Source organism: Peromyscus maniculatus, chromosome 10, assembly GCF_049852395.1.
Source record: "Peromyscus maniculatus bairdii isolate BWxNUB_F1_BW_parent chromosome 10, HU_Pman_BW_mat_3.1, whole genome shotgun sequence".
NCBI classification, from domain to species: Eukaryota; Metazoa; Chordata; class Mammalia; order Rodentia; family Cricetidae; genus Peromyscus; species Peromyscus maniculatus.
The window spans coordinates 7,804,355-7,822,080 of NC_134861.1; the positions used below are offsets into that span (position 1 = coordinate 7,804,355).

At 40.4% G+C, this 17,726-nt stretch overlaps 1 protein-coding gene across 11 annotated transcripts in view; it reads right to left on the reverse strand.

Annotated features, from left to right (window-relative positions):
* Positions 1-17,726, reverse strand: part of Mtmr3 (myotubularin related protein 3) — a 130,383-nt gene that overhangs the window by 32,921 nt on the left and 79,736 nt on the right. For all 11 annotated transcript variants that reach the window (XR_013043104.1, XM_076547045.1, XM_076547044.1 and 8 more), the window contains one exon: positions 2,552-2,648. Coding sequence is in view for 10 of the 11 variants with exons in the window: in XM_076547045.1 (XP_076403160.1) it covers positions 2,552-2,648 (97 nt within the window). In the remaining variant the exon portion in view is untranslated. The remainder of the gene's footprint in view (positions 1-2,551; positions 2,649-17,726) is intronic.

Sequence of the window (17,726 nt, forward strand, 5' to 3'; positions counted from 1 at the left end):
TTTCCTCTTGAAGTTGCTTTCTGGTCATGGTGTGTTATTTTAGCAATAGAAACACTAACTAAGACATCATTACCTTCACCACCCTCCCCTACTCTGTTCTATGTGTTAGAAGGAGATTTGATCACTTTACACTACATCTCTTTCTTTCTTGCTCTCAATTTCCAGAAGATAACCAGACATTTAAAAGCCACCGAGCCAGGAGGATGGTTGTGATTGAGAATAGCTACACAAACTTCTTAACACCCATTCAAGCTATATTTTTTTTGGTTTATTTTTTCTGTTTTGTTTTCCTAGAGAGGGTTTCTCTGTATAGTCCTGGCTATCCTTGAACTCAGATCCACTTTGCCTCTGCCTCCCAAGTCCTGGAATTAAAGGCATATGCCTCCATTCCAGCTCTTGCCAGTGACCATGGCAACCACTCTCTAATCACTCGTCTTGTTCTTTTGATTGTTTTAGGTTGAAGACTAGACCTGGATCTCATTCTTTAATGGTGGGATGACTGGTTCACAGTCCTGGAGACAGACTTGCTCATATGAACTGGTGGTTCTGTGCTCACTGTCTAACAGACCCCATATCTCTTCTACTCAGAAGTCAGCTCTGCTCACTGAGAGTAAGCAGCTCCAGGGTAGGGGAAGGGGTTCCACTCAGCAAAGCCTATGTAGCCTGAGGTTCCTATGGCTTTTCTCTCCTTCAGCTTGCCTCTGAGAAAAGCCCCATGTGAAGTTCTTGCAGCTTTGTAACCCCATGCTCTTCACTTGCTGGCTAGGCCCATGTGAAGAGCTGCAGTAAGGAGTAGACTTTCCAGTGAAAACTGGCCAACCACAAACAGATCAAGAAAACGGCTACTGTAATTTGAGGTAACTGAAAAGATCCAAGGATGATTAGTGCTGCAAAGAAACTTACGAGGGGAATAGATTCATTTCAGTCTTCTGGACCTTGTTGTTTTACAGAAACTTTTTTTAAAAAAAGATTTATTTATTTATTATGTATACAACATCTGCCTCCATGTAACCTTGCATGCCAGAAGAGGGCACCAGATCTCATTAGAGATGGCTGGGAGCCCCCATGTGGTTGCTAGGAATTGAACTCAGGACCTCTGGAAGAGCAGTCAGTGCTCTTAACCTCTGAGCCATCTCTCCAGCCCTTACAGAAACTTAAGATTGACAAAAACCACAGTATTTAACTGCCTTTCCTCACCAAAGCATTTTTATGTTTTAAGGAAACAGGTAATGGATGAACATTTAATAATAGTTATTTAATTAATGGTTAAATGGTCACAGATGTGAAAATTTGCTATTAAGATTAGCAATGAGGGATTGGGGGTATTTCTCAGTAGGAAAGTGTTTGCTGTGTTATCATGAGTACCCAAGTTCAGATCCCCAGTGCCCATGTAAAAGTCTGGGTGTGCTGGCACATGCCTGTAATCCTAGCACTGGGGAGGGGGAGACAGAAGGCTCCTTCCAGCTGGTTGGTCAGCTAGACTCGCTGAACTGACAAGGCCCATGTTCAGTGAGAGACCCTGTCTCAAAAAAATAAGGTGACAAGTGATAAAAGACACTTAACATTAGCTATCATCTGGCCTCCACCTCCACAGGTGCATGTACATATACATACCTGAGAGCATGAGCTAAAGCGCGCGCGCGCGCACACACGCACACACACACACACACACACACACACACACACACACACACACACACGTTCTTTAGACTCAAAAAATAGGATGGATCATAGATTTTCTTTAATTTTGTCAAATACAAATAGACTAGATAGTATAACTATAATTCTTGCTTGATAACTGTTTTTGTTATCTTACTATGTATCTTCCTTTTTAATTAGACAGAAAACAGGAAGTATTATGGGATGTCTTTCTGTACACTGTGAATATATGTGTTACACCCACTGGCTAATAAACAAAACAGCTCTGGCCTATGGCAAGGCAGCTTAGAGGCAAGTGGGGATAGAGAGAGAAGAAGGGAGGAGTTGGGGAAGACACCAGTCCACTGTCCAAGGAACAACATGTAATGGGACACAGGTAAAGCCACAGAACACGTGGCGATACATAGATTAATAGTAATGGGCTGAGTTAGATTATATGAGCCACAGGCCATACAGTTTGTAATTAATATTAAGCCTCTGAGTGATTATAAGCGGCTGTTGGACCTCGGGGCCTGGAGGGACTGGAGAAGCTCCTGGGTACACTTGTCCTTCCTTTTGAGATCACTGATCCTATCTCTAACAGAACGCCAAAGTGGTGATGAAAACACTACTGCCCACGATGAGCACAGCATCATCTAGATACACGAGGAAGGAAGAACAGAGGCCCACAGGGGTTAAAAGGAAGGTTTCAGTATCTTATTAAGCAAGGATCATTTTCCACTCCAGAAATACTGAACAAAAGGTTCAAAAACTATGAAGAGCATGAATTTAGAGCTAATAAACAAAATTCTATTTCAAAGTACATAAATTCAATGGTCTGCCACCTGAGAATTTTAACTCTGTTAAAAGTACTGGCTGTGAAACTCAGTCTGCAAGCATCCATGTAACTCACTTGTATTTCTCATTGATGTTGGAAATCCTCCAGGCATTGTTCATATCAAAACCCATCCGTTCCACTTCATTCTTAAACCTTGACGTTACATGCTCCCCTAGGGACAGAGACAGACAGTAGAAACAAAAAAATAAATACAATTTTGCAAAATGGAAGACAAAACCATTATCATTTTGCTCTATTTAAATTGTTTTAGAGGCAGGAACGTATAAATAGATAACATATATTTAACTTTTTAGTTGAAAAGGGGGGCAGAAAGAAAAGAGGACTAACCTAGATTAAGAATTATATCATCTTAGCCACTGCATGCATTTAATCCTAGCACTCAGGAGACAGAGGCAGGCGGATCTCTGTGAAAATTCTAAGCCAGCCAGGGCTATATAAGTAAGACTTTGCCTCAAAAAAACAAAAGTTATGTTGCTTAATTAAACTCTCTGTGGTATTGCTGTGCTCTTTCAATACACTCTATTTTTCAGAGGGCAAATGGTCCAGGGGAGGTTAGTATGACCCAAAATCCATGTTCTTTCTTGTAATCACACAGACTACTTTCTTACATCCACACTCAGACTGACAGTATACATAAAATGAAATAAAATCTGTTTTTAAAAAACAACCAAGATTATGTGTTTCCATTCGTTTGGCTATTTTATTTGTCCCTGTGCTTTATCCAACTTTTGAAAGATCCCAGCATACTAGCTTAGCCTAACGCCATTTCAAGTAAGGTCTAAAAAGCGCAGGGTGTCTACAGCCGGCCTCCTGGCCCCAGAAAAGGGTACTAAAGGTCAGAAAAACAGCTTGGAGCCAGACAGCAGGCGTGTCAAGCTCGGGGAAAAACCACGAGCTGCCCTGAGTTTGAACCCGGCCTCATTTGAATCGTCCAATCAGAACCCTGTAAACCATGGGCTGCCCTGAGTTTGAACCCGCCCTCCTCGTGCTCCTGCTGCCCGACCCTATAAAAACCCTCCGCTCCAGCCCGTGGGCGCGCCAGTCTCTTGAGCTTCTTGAGGGACTGTGTTGCCCCGGGTACCCGTGTTCCTGAATAAAGCCTCTTGCTGTTTGCATCTGTCTGACTTGTGGTCTCGTGTGATCTCTGGGCGAGGGTCTCTCCAGAGGGAAGACTGCCTTCGGGGGTCTTTCACTTTGGTTTCAACAATTCTCGCTCATATAAACCCTCCTCTTTCTCCCTAATTAGACTCCCGGCGCTCCACCCGGGACCTAGCCGTGGATGTCTGCATCCAGATTCCTCAGAACCAAAGGCTGAGGGCCCCCAACTGGATCAGGCCCTCTGAATAGGTGAGACAGTTGATTGGCTTGATCTGTTTGGGAGGCATCTAGGCAGTGGGACCAGGTCCTGGGCTCATTGCATGAGTTGGCTGTTTGAAACCTGGGACTTATGCAGGGACGCTTGGCTTAATCTGGGAGGAGGGGACTGGACCTGCCTGGACTGAGTCTCTCAGGTCGATCTCAGTCCTCAGGGGGAGGCTTTGCCCTGGAGGAGGTGGGAATGGGGAGTGGGCTGGGGGGAAGGGGAGGGGGGCAGGAAGGGGGAAAACAAGGGAATCTGTGGCTGTTATGTAGAACTGAATGGTATTATAAAATAAAATTAAAAACAACCAAGATTAGTAACATAGATCTAAAATTCTTCATCTGAAACCTTCTGGGTCACATTTTAGAACCTGGGAGTTTTCTGGCTTTTAGAAAGCTAAGACAGTGCATGTATTATCACACTACAGTCACAATTTCAACAGGAGCTACTTAGCCATTCCTAGTTCCTCAGGAGAACACATGGGTACTTCATACCAAGTGAGATAACTGTCAGCTCAGATAAGCTCAAACTGCAAATAGGTTAAGAAATGTTTTCTGGTTTTACAAGCAATCAGACAAGTGATCACAGGACCCTAACTGCCAGTGATCAGAAATCCCGGGGAACACTCCATTATTGAAAGAAACTCTAGGCATCTATAAGAACACACTCCTGCCGGGCGGTGGTGACGCACACCTCTAATCCCAGCATTCTGGAGGCAAAGCCAAGCAGATCTCTGTGAGCTCAAGGCAGCCTGGTCTACAAAGCAATTTCCAGGACAGACTCCAAAAACTACACCGAGAAACCCTGTCTTGAAAAAACAAAACAACAAGAAAAAAACAGCTGGAGAGATGGCTCAGAGGTTAAGAGCACTGGCTGTTCTTCCAGGGGTCCTGAGTTCAATTCCCAGCAACCACATGGTGGTTCCCAACCATCTACATACACAGAGACCTAGTGTCTTCTTCTGGCCTGCAGGCATGCATACAGACAGAACGCTGTATACATAATAAATAAAACTAAAAAAAAAACAAAACAAAAAACAAAAAAACATTTGGGCTGGAGAGATGGCTCAGCCGTTAAAGGCTAGGCTCACAACCAAAAATATAAGAGTTCGGTTCCCAGCACCCACGGCTGTCTCTCCAGCCACTAGAAAAAAACAAAAAACAAAAAAACAAAACAACAACAACAAAAAACAACAACAACAACAACAAAAAGCACACCTATTCCCTAGCTATAACCTAGTCACATTTCTCACAAATGTGGTTCTTTCTCCCTTAAGACTGTAACAAAGACAGAGCCAGACCTACATCTAAAAATCTCACTTAAAGTAGTGCATGGTCCTAGCGCATAACTTACTAGACAAAACCATTCACTCAGCAGGCTCCTCATGTGTGCAACCTCATGTGTTGCAAGCTGTAAAACAAACGTTGGCAGAAGTAGAAGAAAGCACAACAAACAAAGCGCACAACAGACTGCTTAGAGAGAAAGATAAAGCTCTGTTCTCCCTAGGGAATGAGCTTCAGAGCAGGAAACACCAATTACCTGGATGAAGGCCAACCCTGTAAACCATGCCCCATTTAAACTACTTTTCTTGACTTTAAGCTAGGTATCACATGATTCCGGAAGATGAGCTATAAAAAGATAATGTTCCGAGCAGCAGGAAGAAAGAACAGTTCAATCTGGTCCATGTGGAAAAGTTGTAGAAGCAATGTAACAGGCTCTCAAACAGGATAGAAAGCTATCTGAGCTGAGGTGCCATCTGTCTACCAATTGTAAGGAGTACTGGCCCTTCAGAAGACTAAACAGGGAGGGAGCCTTTCATTTAAAATATAAAGCTGTAAAATTATGACAACTTTCAAGTTTGTTAGAAGATAGGTGGAGAGATGGCTCAGTGGTTAAGAACACTGTCTGCTCTTCCAGAGGTCGTGAGTTAAAGTCCCAGAACCCATATGGTGGCTCACAATTGTCTACAATGGTATCTAAAGCTCTTTTCTAGTGTGCAGACCTACATGCAAACAAACATCCATATTCATAAAATATATATATATACATACATACATACATACATCTTTAAAAGAGAAAGATGTCCCTTCTGATTAACTTTCAAGTTCTACAAAAGTAAAATGTACTTTTATTAATGGTTTTTTATATTAACATCTTGATTTTAGGATAAACAGTTATCCTAAAAGGACCCTGTGATTTAAAAAATAACCACTGGCATCTGGGCACCATCTTAGCAGATAATCTATTATTTAAAACTGAGCTATGCTGGAGACCTGGAACAGGAAACAGCCACAGAGCAGGGAGACTGTTTAAGGTGCCACAGCCAGGTGGATAGATGGCTTGAGAGGGAGTTGTGGCCAGGAGCAGATCTCATTAACTGACAGTGACTCTGAGCTTGAGGTCTGTAGGTAGATCAGGCTCATGGGGGACCTCTCCGGTGTACACTGGAGTCTGAAAACTCTGAAGCTCCAATGATCATTGGAGTTAAAAAGTGTGGAAACAGGTCCTTCATCCATGCAGATCTGAGTACTGAAGATGCTTCTCCCATGCTCCACTCTCTAGCTAGGTCCCAAGAGGAGTCTACATGGGTGGGAGAAATCTGTCTAACCCATCAACCAAAAATGTAAGTGCGGCCATGAGAAGCCTCTGGCACACAAAGAAGAGAAGCTATAAAAACGAAGACAGTTATGGCAGACATTAGAGACTCGTCCAATACAGGCTCAAATCAGCATAAATCTGAGAGCTAAAAATCTACAGGGACAGCTGACCTTCCCCTCCCTCACCATTTATCTAACTGGCAGTCTGCCATTTGAAGCTGCTAACACGGCAGCTTTTTCTTTCATTCCTCCATTTCTTTATAGTAGGCTTGTGGTAGTATTTTCACTTATGACACTTTAAGAAAAAGTTTTTATTTATTCTAAAAACACGTATGGATGTTTTATCTGTGTATATATCTGTGCATCACTTGCATGCTGGTGCCAATGGAGGCCAGAGAAGACAGAATCCCCTGGAACTAGAGTCACAAATGGTTGTGAGCTGCCATGTAGGAGCTAGGAATCAGACCATGGTCCTCAGGAAGAACAGCCATTGCCTTTATCTTAACTGCTGAGCCATCACTGAAGCTCCAACTTTTATGTCTTTAATTCTTTTTTTTTTTTTTTTTTTTTTTTGGTTTTTCGAGACAGGGTTTCTCTGTGTAGCTTTGCGCCTTTCCTGGGACTCACTTGGTAGTCCAGGCTGGCCTCGAACTCACAGAGATCCACCTGGCTCTGCCTCCCGAGTGCTGGGATTAAAGGCGTGCGCCACCACCGCCCGGCTATGTCTTTAATTCTTATTCTTCATAAATTAATCTAGCGTAGTATTTCCTTTCCTTACTTGGTTTTTCCTCTTATATTTCTCATTACTTTTCTTCCTGTGATATTTCAAATAGTATTTTGACTTTATTTTGATGGTTTTTGGAGACAGGGTGTCACAAAGCCTCAGTTGGTTCTAAGGTTGATACTTCTGCCTCTGCCTCCCTAGTACTAGAATCACGAGCATGCTGCATCATGCCCAGCTACTTTATTAGCTTTTAATTTTAAAAACAAATAGAAAAAGAATCCATGCTTATGTACTTATTCTCATTATTATTTTATGTGTATAAATGCAGGCTCATGCATGCATGCATGTGAAAGTCAGAGGACAACTTGTGGGTATCAGTTCTCTTCTCCCAGTTTGAGTTCTGGGGATCAAACTCAGATTTTTTTTTTTTTTTCCCTTTATTTTACAATACCATTCAGTTCTACATATCAGCCATGAGTTCCACTGTTCTCCCTCCTCCCCCCCTCCCCTTACCCCCAGCACACCCCCCATTCCCACCTCTTCCAGGGCAAAGCCTCCCTGACTGGTAGACTCAGTCCAGGCAGGTCCAGTCCCTTCCTCCCAGACTGAGCCAAGTGTCCCTGCATAAGCTCCAGATTTCAAACAGCCAACTCATGCAATGAGCACAGGACTTGGTCCCACTGCCTAATTGCCTCCCAAACGGATCAAGCCAATCAACTGTCTCACCTATTCAGAGGGCCTGATCCAGCTGGGGGCCCCTCAGCCTTTGGTTCATAGTTCATGTGTTTCCACATGTTTGGCTATTTTTTTTTTCAATAATTGAGTAAAACGGAAATTTATTACAAGCCACAGTCGTCCTGGGGACCGCCATGCTATATATATAGCCTCCATGGTTCTATGGGTTGTGGTCTGATTGTTCTTTATTTTATATCTAGAATCCACTTATGAGTGAGTACATACCATGACTGTCTTTCTGGGATTGGGTTACCTCACTCAGGATGATTTTTCTAGTTCCATCCATTTGCCTGCAAATTTCATGCTTTCATTGTTTTTCTCTGCTGAGTAGTACTCCATTGTGTATATGTACCACATTTTTTTCATCCATTCTTCCATTGACGGGCATCTAGGTTGTTTCCAGGTTCTGGCTATTACAAATAGTGCTGCTATGAACATAGCTGAGCATGTATCTTTATGGTATGAATCAGCATTCCTTGGGTACATGCCCAAGAGTGGGATGGCTGGGTCTTGAGGTAGATCGATTCCTAATTTTCTGAGAAACCGCCATACTGATTTCCACAGTGGTTATACAAGTTTACATTCCCACCAACAGTGGAGGAGTGTTCCCTTTGCTCCACATCCTCTCCAACATTGACTGTCATTGGTGTTTTTTTTTTTTTGGTTTTTCGAGACAGGGTTTCTCTGTGTAGCTTTGCGCCTTTCCTGGAACTCACTTGGTAGCCCAGGCTGGCCTCGAACTCACAGAGATCCGCCTGGCTCTGCCTCCCGAGTGCTGGGATTAAAGGCGTGCGCCACCACCGCCCGGCTGTCATTGGTGTTTTTGATCATAGCCATTCTGACAGGTGTAAGGTGCAAACTCAGATGTTAAAAAGCAAGCACTTTTACCTGTTCAAACATCTCACTGGCCCATGTTTATTCCTATTTTTACATTTATCTAATTTAAAAAAATTTGGATTCATGTATTTTATTTTATATGTATGGTATTTGCCTGCAAGTATGTATGTACATCACATATTTGCCCGGTGCCCTCAGAAGGTAGAAGAAAGAGTCAGATCCTCTGGAATTGGAGTTACAGAGAATTGTGAGCCTAGGAACTCATGTGAGTACTAGGAATTGAACCTGGGTCTTCAGCAAGAGCAACATGTGCTTTAAACACAGAGTCATCTCTCCAGCCATTTATCTAAGTTAAAAAAAAAAAAATCTCACAAATAGGATATCTTTTGTTGTTTTATGATTACTTTTAATTTTTTCTAAATCTCCTCTTCTCTTTTCCTTTCCATAACTTCCCCACTTGTCTTTTTCTGTGTTTCACCTTTCCCTGCCTCCTACATCTCATCCATTCACTGTATCCCATTTGTTCAAGCAATTTTAACCTCACAGCAGTCTCTATTAGTTTTACCGTTTTCTGGACCGCAGTCATTGCTAATGTAGGAGTGAGCTTTAATCAGGTTCAAGTGGATTCTCTGTCCTGTATGGTTTGACACTGCCATCAGAAGGTTTATTTTTTCCTTTCACGGTGGGAGTAAGGCCTCAAGATTAAGCTTCTCACTAATACCTACAAGTAAAACCAGAAGCAACACCCAAACTAGCAGATTCACAAATCCCAAATTAGGAACAGAAGAAAAATGAAAGGTCAAAGCATTTTAACTCTCCAACTTCTGAATTCAAAGACACTGCCAGATGAAAAATCCAAGTTTATTGGTGAAATGATTGGTGGTATCAAAAAACATGCAACCAGTAGATGAACTAAATCCAGGAGCTAAACAGAAAGTCAGCAAGGAACGCAGACAAAGTCAGCACTGGATGAAAAAAATCAACAATCTGGATGACAAAACAACATGTAAGAAAAATTCAGCAGGAAAACTAGTGTTTTATCAAAGAAAAACAAACCAAAACTAACAAACAAACAAACAAACAAAAACAGTGGAAAACATCACCAGTGACTGCCCATTGCAGAAGAATCTCAGGAGTGGAGGCCAAAGTCAAGAAAAGATTGCATTAAAGCATAAATAAAAATAAATAGCCAGGCCGGGTGGTGGTAGTGCACGCCTTTAAACCCAGCACTCAGGAGCAGAACCAGGTGGATCTCTGTGAGTTCAAGGCCAGCCTGGTCTATAGAGCGAGATCCAGAAAAGGCTCAAAGCTACAGAGAAACTCTGTCTCGAAAAACCAAGAAAGAAAAAAAAAGTGAGAGATGTGAACCAAAGAGATAGAATAGAGGACTCAGAAATAAAACCACACAGGTCCAGTCTCTTGACAAAGGTATCAAAATCACACTTGGAGAGACAGACTAATAAATAATAATGTGAAAGCTGGATTTCCACATGTAGAAAAATTAAACTAGAACCCTATCTCCCACCAGACACAAAAAGTAGAAATAAAAAATAGAAGTAAATTCAAAATGGGTCAAAGGCCTTATTGTAAGACCTGGATCTTTGAAGTGCTAGAGGAAGAAAACAAAGATGGAAATTTAAAGGGAATCCAGCCATAGATGTATGTCTATACCTCCCAAGAGCTGGGACTACAAGTATATACCACACACCTTCAAGATACAGGAAACCATTTCCTGGACAAGACTTCAATAACTCAAGAAAATAACCATAAGAATTAACAAATGTGTTCATATGAAATGTAAACGCTTACACACAGCAAAGAAAACAATCCCTATAGTGAAGAAACAGGCCGCAGAACTGAAAAACTGCCAACTACATATTAGACAAAGGATACATACACATATACATACATACACAAAGAAAAAAATTACAAAAATTAAATATACACAAAAAGGAAAAAAACAAAAAACAAATCACCCAATCAATAAATGAGATAATGAACATGTAGTTCTGAAATGAAGAAATACAAATAACCAATAAATATTTGAAAAAGTGTTCAACGTCCCTAGCTGTCAGAGAAATGCTAATTAAAACTGCTTTGAGCTTTCATCTCATCCCAGTTAGAATGGTTATCATCAAGAAAACCAATGACAACAAATGCTGACCAAAAATGTGGAGAGAGAAAAAGAGCCCCTATATATTTCTGGTGGAATATAAACTAGTAAACCCACTATGGAAAGTAATAGAGAAATTTCTCAAAAACCTTACTACTATATATATACCCAAAGGATTTTTTTGTTTTTTGAGGCAGGGTTTCTCTATATCATTTTGATTTGCATTTCTCTGATGATTAAGGATGTTGAGCATTTCTTTAAATGTCTTTCAGCCATTTGTAATTCTTCTTTTGAGAATTCTGTTTAGCTCTTTAGCCCATTTTTTAATTGGATTGTTCAGTATTTTGATATCTAGTTTCTGGAGTTCTTTATACACTTTGGAGATCAGTCTTCAGTCAGATGTGGGGTTGGTGAAGATCTTTTCCCATTCTGTTGGCTGTCTTTTTGTCTTATTGACTCTGTCTTTTGCCCTGCAAAAGCTTCTCAATTTCAAGAGGTCCCATTTATTAACTGTTGTGCTCAGTGTCTGTGCTGCGGTGTTGTATTTAGGAAGTGATCTTCGGTGCCAATACATTCAAGAGTATTTCCTACTTTCTCTTCTATTAAGTTTAGTGTAAATGGATTTATGTTCAGGTCTTTGATCCACTTGGACTTGAGTTTTGTGCATGGTGACAGACATGGATCTATTTGTAATCTTTAACATACTGACATCCAGTTATGCCAGCACCAACTTTCTTTTTTCCATTGTATAGTTTTGGCTTCTTCATCAAAAATCAGGTGTTCATATGTAGGTGGATTAATGTCAGGGTCTTCAAGTCGATTCCATTGGTCTGTATGTCGGTTTTTATGCCAGTACCAAGCTGTTTTTATTACTAAAGCTCTATAGTAGAGCTTAAGGTCAGGGACAGTGATGCCTTCAGAGGTTGCTTTATTATACATGATTCTTTTAGCTACCCTGGGTCTTTTGTTTTTCCATATGAAGTTGAGTATTTTTCTTTCCAAGTCTGTGAAGAATTGTGTTGGGATTTTGATGGGGATTACATTGAATCTGTAGATTGCTTTTGGTAAGATTGACATTTTTACTATGTTAATCCTACCTTATCCACGAACATGGGAGATCCTTCCATTTTCTGATATCTTCTTCAATTTCTTTCTTTAGAGATTTGAAGTTCTTATCAAACAGGTCCTTCACTTGTTTAGTTAGTGTTATCCCAAGGTATTTTATATTATTTGTGGCTATTGTAAAGGGTGATATTTCTCTGACTTCTTTCTCAGCCCTTTTATCATTTGTGTATAGGAGGGCTACTGATATTTTTTGAGTTGATCTTGTGTCCTGCCACTTTACTGTAGAAGTTTATCAGCTATAGGAGTTCCCTGGTAGAGTTTTTGGGGTCACTTATGTATAGTATCATATCATCTGCAAATAGTGAAAGTTTGACTTCTTCCTTTCCAATTTCTATCCCTTTGATCTCCTTTTGTTGTCTTATTGCTCTAGCTAGACCTTCAAGTACTATATTAAATAAATATGGAGTGGACAGCCTTGTCTTGTTCCTGATTTTAGTGGAATTCCTTTGAGTTTCTCTCCGCTTAATTTGATGGTGGCTGCTGGCTTGCTGTAAATTGCCTTTATTATGTTTAGGAATGTTCCTTGTATTCCTGCTTTCTCTAAGACCTTTATCATGAAGGGGTGCTGGATTTTGTCTAAGGCATTTTCAGCATCTAAAGAGATGATCATGTGGTTTTTTCTTTCAGTTTGTTTATATGGTGTATTACATTGACAGATTTTCGTATGTTGAACCATCCTTGCATTCCTGGAATGAAACCTACTTGGTCATGGTGGATAATTATTTTGATGTGTTCTTGGATTTGGTTTGCCAATATTTTGTTGAGTATTTTTGCATCAATGTTCATGAGGGAGATTGGTCTGTAGTTCTCTTTCTTTGTTGCATCTTTGTGTGGTTTGGGTATCAGGGTAATTGTAGCCTCATAAAAAGAGTTTGGTAGTGTTCCTTCTGTTTCTATTGTGTGGAACAATTTGATGAGTACTGGAATTAGTTCTTCTTGAAAATCTGGTAGAATTCTACACTGAAACCATCTGGTCCTGGGCTTTTTTTGGTTGGGAGACTTTTGATGACTGTTTCTATTTCTTTAGGGGTTATTGGTCTATTTAAATAGTTTATCTGGTCTTGATTTAACTTTGGAATGTGGTATCTATCCAGAAAATTGTCCATTTCTTCCAGATTTTCCAATTTTGTAGAGTACAGGTTTTTTTGTTTGTTTGTTTGTTTGTTTTGTTTTTCGAGACAGGGTTTCTCTGTGTAGCTTTTCGCCTTTCCTGGAGCTCACTTGGTAGCCCAGGCTGGCCTCGAACTCACAGAGATCCCCCTGGCTCTGCCTCCCGAGTGCTGGGATTAAAGGCGTGCGCCACCACCGCCCAGCGAGTACAGGTTTTTGAAGTATGACCTGATGATTCTCTGTATTTCCTGGTTGTCTGTTGTTATATCTCCTGTTTCATTTCTGATTTTGTTAATTTAGGTGCTCTCTCTTTGCCTTTTGGTTAATTTGGCTAGGGGTTTGTCTATCTTGTTGATTTTTTCAAAGAACCAACTCTTTGTTTCACGGATTTTTTGTATTGTTCTCTTGTTTTCTATTTCATTGATTTCAGCCCTCAATTTGATTTTTTCTGGTGTCTATTTCTCCTGGGTGAGTTTGTTTCTTTTTGTTCTAGAGCTTTCAGTTGGTTCTGTTAAGTCATTGGTATGAGATTTTTTCCATCTTCTTTATGTGTGCATTTAGAACTATGAATTTTCCTCTTATCACTGCTTTCATAGTGTCCCATAAGTTTGGGTATGTTGTACTTTCATTTTCATTGAATTCTAGGAAATCTTTAATTTCTTTATTTATTTTTTCCTTGACCCATTGGTGTTTCAGGTGGACATTATTCAGTTTCCATGAGATTGTAGGCTTTCTATAATTTTTGTTGTTGAAATCTAACTTTAAGGCATGGTGGTCTGATAAGATACAGGAGGTTATTCCAATGTTTTTGTATCTGTTGAGATTTGCTTTGTGACCAAGCATGTGGTCAATTTTTGAGAAGGTTCCATGGGGTGCTAAGAAGAAGGTATATTCTTTTGTGTTAGGATGGAATGTTCTGTAGATATCTATTAAGTCCATTTGAGTAATAACATCTGTTAGGACCTTTATTTCTTTGTTAAGTTTCAGTCTGGTAGATCTGTCTTTTGGTGACTACTAACGTGTCGGGTTTGATGTGCGATTTAAGCTTTAGTAATGTTTCTTGAATAAATGTGGGTGCCTTTGTATTTGGAGCATAAATGTTTAGAATCGAGACTTCGTCTTGGTCGATTTTTCCTGTGATAAACATGTAATGTCCATCCTGATCTCTTTCGATTGATTTTAGTTTGAAGGCTATTTTATTAGATATTGCCTGCTTGGTAGGTCCATTTGATTGGAAAGCCTTTTCCCAGCCCTTTACTCTGAGGTAGTGTCTGTCTTTGAAGTTAAGGTGTGTTTCTTGCATGCAGCAGAAGGATGGATCCTGTTTTCTTATCCATTCTATTAGTGTCTTTTTATAGGTGAGTTGGGACCATTGATATTGATGGATATTAATGACCAGTGATTGTTAATTCCTGTTATTTTTTTGTGGTTGTGTTGTGTTGTCCTTCTTTGGTGTATGCTGGTGTAGGATTATCTATTGCTTGATTTTTCATGGATGTGTTCAGCTTCTTTGGGTTGGATTTTCCCTTCTAGTGCTTTCTGTAGGGCTGGGTTTGTGGACAGGTATTGATTAAATCTTGTTTTATCCTGGAATATTTTGTTTACTCCGCCTATGGTGATTGAGACTTTTGCTGGGTATAACAGTCTTAGTTGGCATCCGTGGTCTCTTAGTGTATGTATAAAATTTGTCCAGGACCTTCTAGCTTTCACAGTCTCTATTGAGAAGTCTGGTGTTATTCTGATGGGTCTGCCTTTATATGTTACTTGGTCTTTTTCCTTTGCGGCTCTTAATATTTTTTCTTTGTTTTGTATGTTTAGTGTTTTGATTATTATGTGGTAAGGGAACTTTTTTTTTGGATTCAGTCTATTCCATGTTCTGTAAGCTTCTTCATAGGTACTTCTTTCTTTAGGTTAGGGAAGTTTTCTTCTATGATTTTGTTGAATATATTTTCTGTGCCTTTGAATTGGTATTCTACTTCTTCTATTCCTATTATTTTTATGTTTGGTCTTTTCATGCTTTCCCAAATTTCTTGGACACTTTGCGTTCCAACTTTTTTGTCTTTAGTGTTTTTTTGACTGGCGAATCTATTTTCTCTATTGTGTCTTCAGTGTCAGAGATTCTCTGTTCCAGCTCTTACATTCGGTTGGTTATGCTTGCTTCTATAGTTCCTGTTCATTTAGTCAGGATTTCTATTTTCTGCATCCCCTCAGTTTGTGTTTTCTTCATTGTCTCAATTTCAATTTTCAAATCTTGAATTGTTTCCTTCATCTGTTTAATTACTTTTTCTTGGTTTTGTTTGATTACTTCCTAATTTTTTATTTGTTTTTTCTTCTATTTCTTTAAGGGAATTTTTTATTTCCTCTTTAATGGAGTGTTTCATTTCCTCTTTAAGGGCCTCTATCATCATCTTAAAGTCATTTTTAGGACTGATTTTTTCTGCTTCTTCTGCCTTGGTATGTTCAGGTCTTGCAGGTGTAGAATCACTAGAGTCTGATATTGTCATAGAGGTCTTTTATGTTGTTGCCTGTATTTTTGCACTGGCGTCTACTCATCTCTTCCTCTGCTCGGTGTAGGCAATGTCTGTGTCTGAAGGTGCCTCTCTTGTTCTAATTGTTAGTCTTGGTCCACTAGGAGTTCTTGGTTAAATGGGTGCTGTTGGGCTGTTTCTTCGGGAGTAGCTTAGGCCAATCAGTATTGTGGGTTCTGTCTCAGGGAGTTGTTCCCAGTTGGTGCAGGGTGTGCTTATGGTTTCAGTGGTTGTTAGGTTTGTAGGAGTTGGTTGTTTTGTTTTGTTTTGGAGGGGAAGCAGTGAAAGGTAGCTGTCTGGTCCCTGGGACTCTGATGGGTAGGGACTAGGCACTAGAGACCTGATCTGCCGGTCTGGAGATGGGGGCTTACCTGTTCCTAATTGGTGTAATGTAGGCTTATGATTCTGGTGATCTGGTTTGGTGCCTGGGTGGCGCCTTCTTTTGTGTTTTCGGGTCACGTTTTGCTCATTCATCAACTCCTCAGCTGATCTTGTTTCCTCAGACTGCAGACTGTAGGATTCTGAATCCTCTCCTGGATGGATCTCAGCTGAGCAGGTTGTTTAGTAGGGTAATCTCACCAACACCTCCAAGTTGTTGGGTTTCCCAGGATCAGCAGCTGGGCTCTGGGTTGGCCTCAGACAGAGTGTTCGGATCCTTTCTGGTCGAGTCCCACGGGGAAGAAGCCATCTCTGGTGCTGGGATTAAAGGCGTCCCTGTTCCAAGCTCTTAATCCCCTTGTTTTCACTAACTCCTCGGCAGGTAATAGCTCTGTTTGTCTGCCTCTGCTGCTGCTCTCGACTTTTTATTTCTTTTTCAACTCTTCCTGTTTGCATCCTCTGCTCTCTAATCTACCTTTTCAACATTTAATGTTTCCTGCACTACAATTACATAGTACGGAATTTTCATTTTACTGGATTTGTGTGTGTGTGTGTGTGGTTTCTCTGTGTAGCTTTGCGCCTTTTTCTGGAACTCGCTTTGTAGACCAGGCTGCTTCAAACTCATAGAGAAGTTCATGAGAAAGCAAAGAGCCTTAGGACCCTCCCTCAGGACAAAGCATCCATCTTAGGAATATCCTAAAAGCCAGCTCAAATCCAAAAGAAACAACTAGAATTACCAAGGGACTAAAGATGTACTCTTTAAAAGTTTGTTGTTTGTGAAGTAACTAATAAAAGGCAAGCAAGCCTTACTGGCAAATGGCAGGCCACCCCAAGCCAGAAAAGGCCTCTTAGAGTTAGTGTCACAAACAGGAAGACACAACAGGTTCACTTCCAAGTTATTATTATATGAGACAATGGGGAAATAAAAACTGAAATAATATGCAACAGTTAAAATTCAGCAAATGTAGATTTAAGATTTGTATACTTCATTTTAACTTTACCTTTAAAACACTTGAGAAAAGAGCCACATTTTTTAGTTTATTTTTTTTTTAATTTGAGACAGGATATCACTATGTAGGGCTGGTTAATTGGCTTTACAGTAGGTCTAGAACCTGCTATGTAGACCAGTTTGGCCTTGGACTCAGCAGAAATCCACCTGACCCTCTGCCTCCTGAGTGCTGGAATTAAAGGTGTACATTACTACACCCAGCAAAAGCCATATATATATATATATATATATATATATATATATATATATATGTATATATGTAGATAGATAGATAGATAGATAGATAGATAGATAGATAGATAGATATAGATATAGATATAGATTGATGACAGGGGCTGGGGAAAAGACGTAGTAAAGAGCTTGCTGGGTAAGCATGAGGACCTGAGTTTGAATCCCTAACACCGGTGTAAAAAGCAGGGCACAGTGGCACATGCCTATAATCTAAGGCCTGGGGAGGTGAAGACAGGACTGCTGGAGCTTGTTGGCCAGTTAATCTGGTTGAATTAGTGAGCTTTACCCTATCTCAAAAAATAAGGTGGACAGCCATAGAGGAAGACATCCAATATCAACCTCTGGCCTCCATATGTGTATATAGCTACCACTACCTACACACACACACACACACACACACACACACACACACACACACACACTAGATGACACTATAAATAATTGCCTTAGCATATGCAAGATCTAGAGTTCAGTCTCTAGCA